At 39.4% G+C, this 13,645-nt stretch overlaps 1 protein-coding gene across 1 annotated transcript in view; it reads right to left on the bottom strand.

Moving 5' to 3' along the window:
* Positions 1-282: 282 nt before the first annotated feature.
* The window catches only part of WAC (WW domain containing adaptor with coiled-coil), a 55,496-nt gene continuing 42,133 nt past the window's right edge, over positions 283-13,645 (bottom strand). Inside the window, exons 9-12 of the mRNA XM_018075662.1 lie at positions 13,244-13,362; positions 6,551-6,737; positions 3,594-3,721; positions 283-1,749 (exon numbers count right to left, since the gene is read on the bottom strand). Coding sequence (XP_017931151.1) covers positions 1,680-1,749; positions 3,594-3,721; positions 6,551-6,737; positions 13,244-13,362 — 504 coding nt within the window. The 3' untranslated portion in view covers positions 283-1,679. The remainder of the gene's footprint in view (positions 1,750-3,593; positions 3,722-6,550; positions 6,738-13,243; positions 13,363-13,645) is intronic.

Genomic DNA, 13,645 nt, shown 5'->3' with positions numbered 1-13,645 from the left:
TCAGCTTCCACTGATGAAAACCTCATTTTTAAAAATAAGTCCAAGCTCACTCAACACAAAAATCAAGTGACATTTCTGGTGCTGAAAGTATTTGTAGGAACAAAACACATAGCATCACATGCCAACACCTTTAGTATTCTTTTTTTTCAGTATATCTCCTACAATCTTTCCTACTTAACAGACTGCTGTGACATATACACCTCTGCAAATATTAAACTAGCACTGCCATCACTCCTGTTGTTTTTAAGCAAAGAAAAAGTCACATTTATTTTGTAGTAGCAATAGTTTCTTTTTTATTTTTAATATACTTTAGGAAACAATATACAAAGCTGAGCTTTGCCACCATTTTCAAACGGTGGGTTGCTCCAATTACACAAATTCAGCGTTTTGTGATGGTTAAGAACAGCAGTCAGCACCAGACTTAAACAGTTAGCTACAACACAAACATCCTTCGAAATGAAATGTCATAATATCAAGACAGGTAAACCAGGAGTTAACATATGACAACTTTCGGGGAGGTGTCTTAAATCATTCTTGTTGAATTTTATATTTCATTAAATATTTTATACACATTTTCCTGTTTACAAGTTTTAAACAAAACCTCCCTTGAGGAATTATTTAAGTACAAAAATGTTCAACAAGAACAGTTCTAATAAAGAGTCCCCAAACAGACCAAATTTTAATGTGTTGACCAAAGGAAATGAAAACCAGTGTTTCTTTGCTTTAACATGTTTATTACAACAGATACAATTCACATCTGACTAGCTTTTTTTTTCCTCTTTCCCCTCCCACAACCATGTTAACATGTTCATTGGGCTATTTCCTTATATTTGAGCAAGTAATGTACTTTCAGCACACATGCCCAGCAGTACTATAAGTCCATTCTTACAGGGTGCAAATGGAAATACGTTTCAATAATTTATACAAACAAGTGGGTTATGCTCAATCACTGCAATTTTAAGCTACTGTACACAGGAATGAAAAGATTATAGAAAAAGTGCCATAGCAACAGTGCCTTAAGAAAAGAGAAAATTAGAAGCATTAAAAAGCTGGTAAAATCAGATTTAGGATTTCATGGGGAAATGGAACACAGAAGATGAAAAACATTTCTCTGTAAAACAGAAATGGAGAAGCACTGCTCTTGACTCGGTGCAAGTGTGGAAACAGTTGTTTCGTGGTAATTTGTACATTGCCCAAACTGTTGCAGCCTTAGACACAGATCGCCTGGCGCTTGCATTGAATTTTAGGAAATGAAAGATCTTTGAACGATAAATTAACTAAAAAAAAAAAAAAAAGAAAAAAAAAGAAAAAAAATAAAGAAAGCTAATTTTGCAGACAGGTTTACATGTAAGAGGCTAGGTATTTAGCCACCTCAGCATTGATTAGTTTTGGATGTCTAAGCTCTGATACACATGGCTTCCCATGGCTTCACTCTACAAAATATATTTACAACGTGAAGAATACATCTACAAGAAATCTACATTTCAAGGGTTTTACAAATCATTCTTGTATCTTTCCCCTGAATTTGACTCCCTCCTGTCCCCTTCCCCATGTCAACTTTTTTTTTCTGCCCAGCTCAACGGTCCAAAGTCTACTCAAATGCAGCTCAAAAGTGTTAAGACTGGGCATCAGTTTAATAGTTCCTGTACTCAAAACCATGTGCAATTGTTTACAACTTTTCACACCATGAAGGAATTCTGATTCTTTAGCTTTTCAAGTTCTTTAATTTGTTGCCTCAAAAATAGTATCCTGTAAGAGAAAAGAAATAAATTAGTATAAACATTTCCATTATACAGATATATTAAATAACATCTACACAAGTACTTCTACAATCTCAGTGAAAGATATCAAGTTCTTTAGCTCCACTAATAAAATTCAGATATTAAGTTAATTCCCAACCTCTTCAATAACTTCCAAACATTGTATGCAGATGCACAGAGACCTAGTGTGTTTAAAACCTTAGTTCCAAAAATTAGGTTGCTCTATTTCATTATGTCTTTTAAGTTGCATATAAATACTCTATAAAGTCCAAAGCAACTTTAATCAATTACGAAAAAGCATCCAATTCAAGAGACTTTTGTAGAACACTTTCCAAATATGTGCCCAGTTCAGTAAAGATGAATTTTCTACCAAAAAGTAGGTGAAAAATTATTACAATAGACACACTGAAAAAAGCCGTTTAACTTAAAAGGTATGGGCATGAAAAATATAGCAATCAACTAAAAGAGCCTTTTCACATGCTGCCAGTTATGGTTAAAACAACGTATTTGCTTTGCCTAGAGATGAAATTCCTTCTCAGGAGAAATTAAATAGTTCTGTTCTGTGCAAAAGTACAGAAATAATATCATCATTCAAATGTATTGCCTTTAATAATCCCATCCTTTGCGAGAGCCTTCCCCCATCAATTTGTTACTTATGCCACGTATTCCACATCTTTGGGATTGCAGCAAAAATAAAAGATACATGTTACCATAGATTCAAAGTCATAATAATCGTTATTCATTGACAGCTTAAGGATACACAGTGTACAAGAAACAAGATGCTATTCACTGAGCTGAACAATGACATTTGACATGTTATTTCAGATCAAATGCTCACTCAGAAATGGAAGTGACACCTTAAGAAATAAACCCTGTAAGAAACCAAGCAGTTCATTAAATATACTATAAAAATTGTGATTTATGTAGTGAAGTTATAAAATAAAACTTCACAAAGAATGGATGTTTTCAATTCTTTATCAGGAAAGATTTACAAATATATTATAGCCTGTTTCTGACTAAAGGATTGCTTTACTAACTGCCAAAATGCAAGAGCTTCTAGGATAAAGGTAGCTATTTAAACATCATGCAGTGCTATTAAGGCAGCTTCAAATACTAAATCAGAATCACTGTGTTCAAACTGCAGTGTGACCTAATAGTTGGGATGACATCACTCAGAAAGGAAACTGAGTACAACAGCAGATTCAGGATCATGACTACTGGTGAAAAGTTTGAGCATGTATTGTAAAACTAAAGTTTTCAGTCTTGCACAACAGTCTTTCCAGCGTGGTTGTGTATCGCTTCAGTGATACACGAGACACCTGCTATTACTGACTTAAGAAGCAAACAAAGTCTACTTTGCTATAAGCAAGCATTAGCTTTTCCTTAGTTTGTGACATAAACTACACCTGTTCAAACCTGCTCCAGCTTTAGACCTATTAGATGTCTCATATAACCCTCGCTGTTTCACACCAGCATAAACTGTGCAGATGTGTACCGATGTGGTCTGTGCATCGTGTACGGGCAGATATTCCAGAAGCATGCTGAAATACTGAGTTAGCCAGTTTTTTGTAATGCACTATAGTATCTGCAAAGATACTTTTCTCTGCAAGTGGAAACAGACACAGAAGTTGCATATCTGGTTCCATCCACTAGAGGCTAAGAGGTGTCTGTGTGGAGAACAGGTAGAATGTACACTGTAGACAGCTTGCAAATGTGGCAAGTACCAGCATATTTACAAAGTCACCAGCAAACAGAACTCATGAGAAACAATGCCAGAATGTGAGTTCTAATACCATCCTGAAAACTGAAGATAAACACAAAGCACACGCTTACCTTTGCTCACGCAAAGTTGCTTGAATTTCACATACTCGAACTAAAGACCTTAAATTCTTTAATTCAGTACAAATTTCTGACATATGGACACTTCCCATGTTATGGGCTTCCTCACGTAATCTTGATGCCTGCAATGGTTACACATAAAGGTTAGGATTTTGAATCATGCATTGGAAACAACTGGCTGTAGCCAGAGGATTGCTGGATGAGTGTGCCTTGGAACAGCAAAGCACTCTAATTTCAAGAGAGCGCTGAATCAGTACATTAAATTCTCTATAAAAGCCCGTTTAGAATCATAAATTAACAACCCTAGATGCCAAGAAACCAACCCAGGCCTATGCTAAGGCAGGGATAGTTTAGATTTTCTTGGTCCTACCAAATGTTTACCTGACCATCTTGAAAGACAGTATGTGACAGGACTCTCAGTTTCCAAAGCAATTTGTTCAAGCAATTCAAACTCTCCGTCCATTATTTCAATGGCAAACTTAAATCTCCCATCTAAGTTAACCCATAGTGACAAAAGCAGCTGAATGTCATCTACTTTCCAGCTACCTTATACATGAAAAAAAAACCTCTGCAACCCTCTTCAGGTGTTTTCTTCCAGATAAACTCCATTATTCCAATATCCCCGTTTAGTCAACTGGAGACAGGCAGAAGTATAAATTTAGAGGGCATGACCTATTACCAATTCCCAATTTGTGCAGTCTTGTCACTGAACTGGATATGACTCCAGAGAACTCCTCAACAGCACCAAGGAGACCAGTATAATTACTCTGAGGTCCTGTGCAGTACACTGCAATACGGAAAGGGAACTTCTTGCAAGCAGCACATGGCAAAAATTATTTCAAATACAGCCTTCCCTGCAGCATTACTGTTTAGCAATGTTATTCTCTGCTGTACTGGGTCTGGCTGGGATGGAGTTAATCTTCATAGCAGTCCATGTGGTGCCATGTTTTGGATTTGTGACCAAACCAGTGTTGGTAACACACCAATGTTTTAGCTATTTCTGAGCAGAACCTACACAGCATCAAGGGTTTTACTGTCTCTCTCTGACCCCTGTCCACACAGCAAACAGGTTATGTGTGGACAAGAGACAGGGAGGGAACAAAACTGGAACAGCTGACCCAAACTGACCTCAGGGATATTCCATACCATACAATGTCATGCTCAGCAGTAAAACTGGAGGGCTGGCTGGTGGTGACTACTTTTGCATCACTTTTCCCCACCCTCTTTTACTCATCAAGCTGCCTTTACCTCAACTCGGGAGTTTCCACACTTTTGCCTTTCCAGTTGTCCCCCACATCCTACTGGGGGAGAGCGAGCAAGTGGCTGTGTGGTGCTTAGCTGCCTACTGGGATTCATCCACAGCATCTGCTTAAGTACTTGTATACTTGTTTTTTCCTTCCCAAAAATAGTGTTATTTAGCACAGATCTTCATCAGCTTCTGGCATTTCTCCAGTTCAAAGCAGCACTTTGTGTTCTAATTCCCTACATTTAAAGCTTGCTTTTCTGGACTGTGTTAACATCCAGGAGTACCCTGGCCTCCAGTAGGATATCACTTCACATGTCTTCACTGCACAAGTCTAATTACTGGATTGTTTTTCAGTTTTCCATATTAACTGCTTTTTTTATGAGTTGTTTGAGATAACTGCTAGTGGTTCAAGAATTGTTTTAGCTACTAATTACTGCGCAGCACATCTCTTCAAGTCTGCTGCTTTAACACATACCTGTCCTGGCTCATCTAATTTATTTACTTATTTATTTTTTAGTTTACTCTGGCATGTGCTCTTATATCCTAATTTTAAATTACACTATGCACCTGGCATCTACCTGAAGAAACCAAGGCATTACATATTTTAGTCTTTCCACTTTGATCTCTCTCCCCTTCTTCACTATGTAGTGCACCTATACTTTCATTCACTTTTTCTTTTATATCAAATATCTCCATTATTGCCTCAAGTGTTACTTTTTATCTCTTTATTACCAATAAGAGAAAAAAAACCCTCAAAAACCTAAGCACTATATAAATCATATATGCCTGTGGTGCACCATTTCCTTAAACACACTCCACAGCAATGGCTCAGTGGTCTGACTCAGTGCAGGTTGGTAACGTCTTAAAATTTTAAAAAAATCAATGAAAAGAAACAAGAATACCTAAACTGATACCTAATGGGGTATCAGTCTAGACTGTGCTTTTAAGAGTCATCTTGAAAGTTATCACCCAAAAGTCTCCCTAGAAGTGTAGGCTTGTGCCAGCATGCAACCACTCTTCAAAAGACCAAAGTAAACTGGGCTAGGTAAGATTAATATCCCGAACAGACTGCACCAGACAGGGCAGCTGGTAAAAGGACTTGAACCAGGTTCAACAACCAATACAGTTCCTTTGAGTAACACATTCCAAGCAGCTGACATGCATCCAGTTTCCCTATATTACAACAACAGGATAGGTTTCATGCAGTTAGTTATAAAATATGGATGGCAATTCTACTGGGTTTCCCATTAAGTAAAAATAGCCCAAATTCAGTCTGAGTTCTCCATATCATCTTAAAAACTGGGTACAACAAGCAAGGCAGAGTACCTTTTTCACTTTGTAGAGCTAACAACTCAGTAAGTAAAACTGTGGAGTAGTCTCAAACAGTTTAACTCTGTCACCTAATTCATAACATTTTCCACGTAATGAAAATATAATTATTAAAAAAAATCTGCTGAAATTCAAAAGCACTGGAACCTTAAGCAAGACTGAAAATACTCAACTGCTGAAAGGCAATCACATGTAAAACCAGCAGGTCTAGCCTAATCTCTCTTCCTTCTCCTCTCTTCTGGTTAAGGACAAGCATCAGGCTTTTTTTTTTTTTTAAATACTTTTAATTTCTACAAAAAGCAACCTGAGTAAGAAAAGCAATTTTTAAGCTACACATTATGCACTCTCACAGGGAACAAAGCACAGGCGAACTCACCTGCTTTTCTGCGTGGTCTGCAGGCCAGCCTTGAACATGCTTGATAAGGTTTTCGTTGAAGTGTGCTGCTAGCGTGGGTGTCAATGAACAGGTGGGGCGTACAGATGGATTCTGCGGTGCAGGTGTTGAGTTTGATGCACTACTGCTAGAGGTATGATTTGGACCTGGTGATGGACTTCTTTGACTACTACAAGAAAGAATGAAAAACAAACAAAAAAAAGGTGAGCATTTAAAAACATCTGTGACCCTACAGAGAAATAAACACTGAAATTCATTGCTTCCAGACACAAAAATACATAAAACATTCAAACCGCAAGTAAATCCTTCTCGTAGATCAAACCTGTGCCACTTTTCTACAAACCTTCTACGTTTATGGGAACAGTTTAAGTGCTACAATTTAACAGCGTCGGGTTTTTTCTTGTTGTTGTTTGGTTGGAGTTCTTTGTTTGTCTGTTTTTTTAATAGTGTTGCAATAATCATTAAGAACAAAGCCTGATGTCCTGATCTAAAAATACAGTCATATGGGATTTGAGGAGTAACCATCTACTACTAATGCCAAAACACAAATACCTAGACGGTTTTGTGACACTGTACATCCTCCCTTAAGGCACTCAGGAGAACAGAAGTATCACAGGAGCAGTATGTTTGTAGTCACCAACTTGACTGCTTTACTGGAACATACTCATGGTAACAAAGGTGGTACCTCACAGTTACATGTTCTTTGCCCCTACATATACTGAGAAATACTAGTATTAATTGTGTAAGTACTTAGACATTACTCCTAACAACTTTCCCACTGGCAGCAGCTTTCAACACAGGCCATAATTACAGTCTGTTTCTTAAAACTTTCTATCACTTGCAGGCAACAAGTAATAAAGTATTATGAAGGAAAACCAAATTTTAAGTGCCTCCTGATTCAGCACCTAACCTGTTCCCTTCAGGACTGAAAACATCCTAACAAAATGCAACTTTGTAGTCCAATGCCCAGACATTTATCCTAATCAACTTACACTTGCAAAGAATTACAGTACTAAGAATTACAAACAGCCAACAAATTGGCTCTGATATAGACCTGTTGGAACGAGGCTAGAGAAGCCACTAAGTTGATCAGAGGGCTGGAGCACTTCTCCTGTGAAGACAGGCTGAGGGAGTTGGGGCTGTTCAGCCTGGAGAAAAGAAGGCTCCAAGGAGACCTTGAAGCACCTTCCTGTACCTAAAGGGGGCCTGCAAGAAACCTGGAGAGGGACTTCTCACAAGGACAGGTAGTGAAAGGACACGGGGGATGACCTTAGGCTGAAGGAGGATGGATATACATTACATATTAGGAAGAAATTCTCCACTTGGAAGGGTGGTGAGGCACTGGAACAGGCTGCCCAGAGAAGCTGTGGATGCTCCATCCCTGGAAGTGTTCAAGGCCAGGTTGGATGGGGCTCTGCATAACCTGATCTAGTGAAAGTGTTCCTGCCTATGGCAGGGTCAGTGGAACTAGATGATCTTTAAGGTCCTTTACAACCCCAACCATTCTATGATTCTATGCAATTAGGTACAGCACACTGGTCTGCAGCATCAAAGACTTTAACCTCATTCCTTTCATCATCCCCAAACTTGTTTAAAAAGTTTAGAATATGAAAAAAATATCATGCAGAAAAATTTTGGTAGGCACTTTATTAAATTTCCCTTCATTTTAGGCATCAGAAGTTGCAAAAGTTACATCCCTTTAAAGTAACTGGGGGAAAAAAGTGTTCCGTGTTCTCTTCAGTAATTGGCTCAACTTCTTTCAATGCCACTTACACTGCAAACACTTAATTGTAGAAATGTTCAGTTGATTAGGAAAAAATGGCATTCAGATTTTTAAGCTGTAATTGAAAGTAGCCGAGAGGGTCAAGGGCAACAAGGGCTGTACATCAAGGGCAAATGAAAAGTTAAGGAACAAGCTGGTTTGCCCCTCTACAAGGCAAGGGGATCTAGAGAAGAAGGACATGAAAAAGGCTAGGACAGTGCAACGTTTTTTTTTCTGCTGTGTTTTTATGGGTATGGTCTACCCTGAGACCTCCCACAGGTCCAAGCACATCAGCAGTCGGTGAAAACAGAGTATTACCTACAGCAGAGGACAAAGTCCAGGAGCAGTTAAGCCAAGAGGACACATGTCCGTGAACCAGGCAGTAGGCACCCAAGAGCAGTCAGGGAGCTGGCCAGTATAACTCAGGTGCTGCATCACCTTGAAGCAGCATGGGGAACAGGCAAGGTTCCAAATGTTAAAGCCATCTTTTAGAAGCACAAGGATGACAACCTGGGGAACTGAAGGCCAACTAACCTCTGGGAAAGTTATGGAGCAAGTCTTCCTGGAAGGGGTTCCAGCTACATGAAAGACTAAAAGGCATAAAAAAAAAGCCATCATAGAGTTACCAAGGAGGTATTATGCCTGACCGACCTCACTGCCTCCTATGACGAGATGACTGGCTCAGAGGACAAGAGCAAAGCAGTGGCATTGTTTCCTTGACTTCAGAAGGGCCTGTGCCACCACCTGCCAAGCTGTTCGCTTATCCAACCCACCTTTCAAGTGTATGGTGGAGAAAAACTGGAGGAGCTGCTGGGCTCAAAGGCTGCAGTCAGCAGTATGAAGACCAATCATAGGAGTGACTGATCAACACTGGGACCAAGAGTGTTTAACATTTTATTAAAACCCCAGACAGTGGCACACAGTGCACCTTCAGTGAGGCTGCACATGACACCTGCTTGGGGGGAGCAGTCAGTCTGCTGGAGGGTAGGCTGTTATTCAGAAGTACCTAAATGGGCAGACAGGAACCAAGTTCAAAAAAGGCAAATGCAGAGTCCTGCACGGAGGGTGGAATAAACCTGTGCAACAATACTAGAACAACCCACGGAACAGCACAGGCCAAGTGGGCAGAAAAGGACCTGAGGATCCTGGTTGACAAATTAAAGGTGAGTCAGGCCAAGCACATGCTGGGCTGTATTAGCAAGAGTTCAGCTGAAAAAAGCAATTCCTCCCCTCTCTTCAGAGCTTAGGAGATTCACAGTATCTGGAGCACTACATAGCAGGGAGCCCAAAACCAGACAAGAATTGAACTGCCACACCAGAGGAATCTGGCAGAGGACCACACAGGTGACTAAGGGCTGAAGCACATGCTGTATCAGGAGAAGCTGAAAGTTTATTCAGTCTGGAAAAGAGAAGGCTGAGGGGAAGGGGGTTGACGGATCTTCTTACAGATTTTTACTACTTGTGGGGAGAGTAGTCAGTCAGGTTCTTTTCAGAGATGCACAGTGACAGGACAAGAGGCAGAGACACAAGCTGCAGCAAGGGAAATTCTAATTAGGCATGAGGGAAAAAAAATCACCATAAGGGTAGTCAAACATTAGAAGAAGATGCTTGGAGACATTAGCAATTCAAACTTGCAAGTCTTACTCTAAGTTGAGACTTAAGTAGATCATAACTAGAAGTCCCGTCCAATCTAAATTATTCTAGGTTTCTGTGTATTCATACAGCATCAACATGGTGATGGTGCAGAGAAAGGCTACCTTTATTAATTAAGTAGAATTGAGGAATAACCTTCAATGCTTATTTACTCCTTAGTTCTAATAGAATTAAAGTTCCCCCTATGATTTGCCTCCATTTATCAGCCTGGCTTCTCTTACTCCTACTTCATCAGTAAAAACAAAAAAATCAACCTAACACATCAAAAATGCTTCAGAAAAATTAATAAAATCTGTGTGTTTCTCAAAAATACAGCTGTGTCTTAATTATGACTAAAACATACTGTCACAAGATATCCTAGCACTGCTGTGTTAGCAGCAGGGGGAGCTACGAATGCAGCAATGGTAGTTCCAAACTACCACTGTATTTTTGAATGCTTCACTAAAGGCAAATACCTGCCTTAGCTTAGTTAAAGACTGACTATACCACAGATAATGGAATGCCCCCAGAGAGGCAGTGTAAGATTACTCTGTTGTGTACAAGGGCATGAGGACAGGATGGTTCTGAAATACATTTCTACAAACTACAATATCTTACAACCTAAAAAAGATGGAATCAAACATGTTCTCCCTCCAGCACTTTTCCAAGACAAAGGAAAAATGTTCCCAGTCCTTTTTGGAAACAAAAAGAAACTACCAACCTGATGAAACTATTAATTATAGAAACAGTTTCATTTTTAAAGCAGCCATAATTCATGGCATGTCTTTGGAATAATCTCTAACAGACAGACTCGCTGTATGCCTGCATTGTGTTAACTTCCTAACTTACATGGCTGAAATGTTCACAACTTTAAAGTCAGCAATAGCTACTAGGTTATTTTTTAGACAGTGTTTCCTCCCCAACAAGTTAAAAATAATTTTATCTACATTCACTTCAAAATTTTAATAATAGTAAGAGCAAAGGGCAATGTACTTGTGATTAACTTCTGCACAATTAATCTGTATTTAATGTGCAGAAAAATGCAACCTTAATTCACAGAGCTGAAAAGATTTTGGACCATCTGTGCACAGTTCAGGTTGCCAAGCTGTTGTTTACTCCTATACAAGTAAAAGACATTAGCCCCCAAGAGTAGTCCTGAATCCAACTGACTGCTTTCACCTCCAAAGGAATAATCTGTTCTCTATCAATTCAGAAATACTGCCTGGACACAGGAAATCTTTTGCAGAAAGTAAATCTACACCTGAGCTGGTCCACTTTTATTCAACTCCACTGCACTCAACAGAAGAAAATACAAGTTGCACAGGTTTTTCCAAGTCATCCAGTTCCCTCATCTTCCACTTTTTGCAAATGAGGCACTTCCAAAGCAAACTGAAACATATGAACTCATGATGCACAATATACCAGTCAAAAGGTGTATTGATTTGATACAGGATACAATACTCACACTGTCACAGTATCTCACACTGGCCTGCACTGCCTCCCGCGCTGCCTCCCCCTCAACTCTGGGATGGTTCTACCTGCAAGACCCCCCTGCTGCAGCAGTGCAGCTGCTGGGACAAACTCAGCTCTCTCCACCAAAATGCTGGTGCCAAATGGAGCAATGGTTTGGAAAGGGCCAGCAGATCCCTAAAGGGAACTCACTGTGGTAAGGGTTATGCCAGAGTAGAAAGTCCTGTACTCAGGAGGGTGGGCTACAGATTAGCAGGCCAAATGGCCACCAATATCAACTCACACAGACTGCAGGCCATGGTGAATGCTTCCAAGGATAAGACTATCTTTCTTAGGACAATTTCCTATGGGGAAAGGATGACATGCAAAGAACAAAAGGGTCTGTGACTGAGAGCTGTGCCCCTAAACCTCACCACTCCTCATAAAAAGGTTTAGAGTGCTACAAAGTATAATTTTACTTTTGGTACTGTAATTTGGAAAGATTTAAACATCCATAATTCCATCCTTAATTACTACAGACTGGAGCTGGTACACACTGTCTTTATTCTCCTCAAAGAGATAAATGAGTTGTAGGTTTGTAACCTGACAAAGATTGGAATCAAGTGTCTGTAAAGCGGCCAACACTAAAACCTCAAAAAATTCTGACTTGCTTCCATCCTCAAACTCATCAATATCACAGGGTCTCCAGTAAAGCCAGTTACTGGGACACAACTGCCAAGCAATCAAAAACCCAGCAGCTCAAAAATCCCAAAACACAAACCAGATCCCTTCTCCCCACTAAACAGCCAAAACCAACAATGATTTGAAAATCTAACAATAAGTTAGTGCATTGATGATACACAGACAAAGGTCCCCTTTGTTATTAGTCCCAGAAGGGCAGACAAAAGGACCTCGCTATTTTATGATCTGGAAAGCACCACTGTGTAGCTTCAGGTATGCTGACAATGAAAGAGTGATGTTTGTTTGTTTGCTTTTTAATACCACACCCCACATCTTATTCAACCACTCTTAAAATGCAGCTTTTAAGTGCAACACCTTGTAGATTTACAGAACTTCTAAAAAAAGTCAACCTGCAACTTCCTCGTGCCACAGTTCTAGACTGTAACTTCCATCACAAAAGGATCTTATGACAGATCTTTGATTAAAGCCCCTGGAACCAATATCATAAAATGCACAGCATCCAACACTACAAAGGGCCCACCTTCCCAAAAAAAAGCTTTCAAACAAGATACAGATTCTAAACCCAGATTCTTGTAAACCAATGGTTAAACATTCGTATCCTGCAACATCTGAATATGTTGCAATGTTGACAACAAAGTCTGGTCAAGGAAAAGCATTTGTGGAACTTATTTAATTTTAAATGTTTTTCACTAAAGCAGTAAAATCGCCTGATAAAAATTCATATTAATTTAAAAATCAAATTACACTACAGCAAGCCACCACAAACATCTAATGCTAAGAAAATCAGAATTACAGCATTTAATTCCATAGCTGCACAGAGAGACAAAACCTCCAAACTCAGAAATCACAATACAAGGAATCACTCAACAAATCCTCTGACTCCAGGGTGACAGGGCACAAATATGAATTCTATTTTGCTTCTATGAATGGAACTCTTGTGGTTATCCTAAAATGGAGAATCTACCACATTATTTGTAACAAAGATATTTAGCTGCATTCTCACAGTAGCAACAGCATTAAATGGTATGTACAATAAACAGGCCAAAGAAGAGTCCACTGACTGCAATATATACAACACACATTGATCCAGAGGAAAAAAATGAGGACAGAACAGAAGTGTTTCAATGTACCTTGAACGCTGAAGACTTCGTGGAGAGGCGGGTTCATGACCTGCCTGCTTGTCAGCTATTACTGGCTGCTGAGGTGCTGCCTGGGAAGCTGGTCCTTGTTTAACACCTGGAGTAGCAACCTGCAAAGTTCAAAACTTCATTAGATTTCCTCCACAGTAAAGAGCAAGCGTTAAGAACCAGAGAAAACCAGGGAGATTAAAAATTACAACACTGGTGGGGCTTTTTATTATACAAGGTCTTTTGTTGATAGAATTCTTATTCTCTTCATGAGGTGGGGTTTTTTTGAAATCATCTCTAGTTCCACAGCTGTGATAGAGAGCTTTTTTCCTAAAACAGAAAGAGTACTTAATAGACGTAACAGAAGCAAATTTAGATCATCTGACCTGTCAAAATACTGCAAGT

Source organism: Manacus vitellinus, unplaced genomic scaffold, assembly GCF_001715985.3.
Source record: "Manacus vitellinus isolate BGI_N305 unplaced genomic scaffold, ASM171598v3 scaffold_3_pilon, whole genome shotgun sequence".
NCBI classification, from domain to species: domain Eukaryota; kingdom Metazoa; phylum Chordata; class Aves; order Passeriformes; family Pipridae; genus Manacus; species Manacus vitellinus.
Note: the sequence above shows the minus strand (reverse complement) of the source record. Positions and strands in the feature narration are given on the sequence as shown.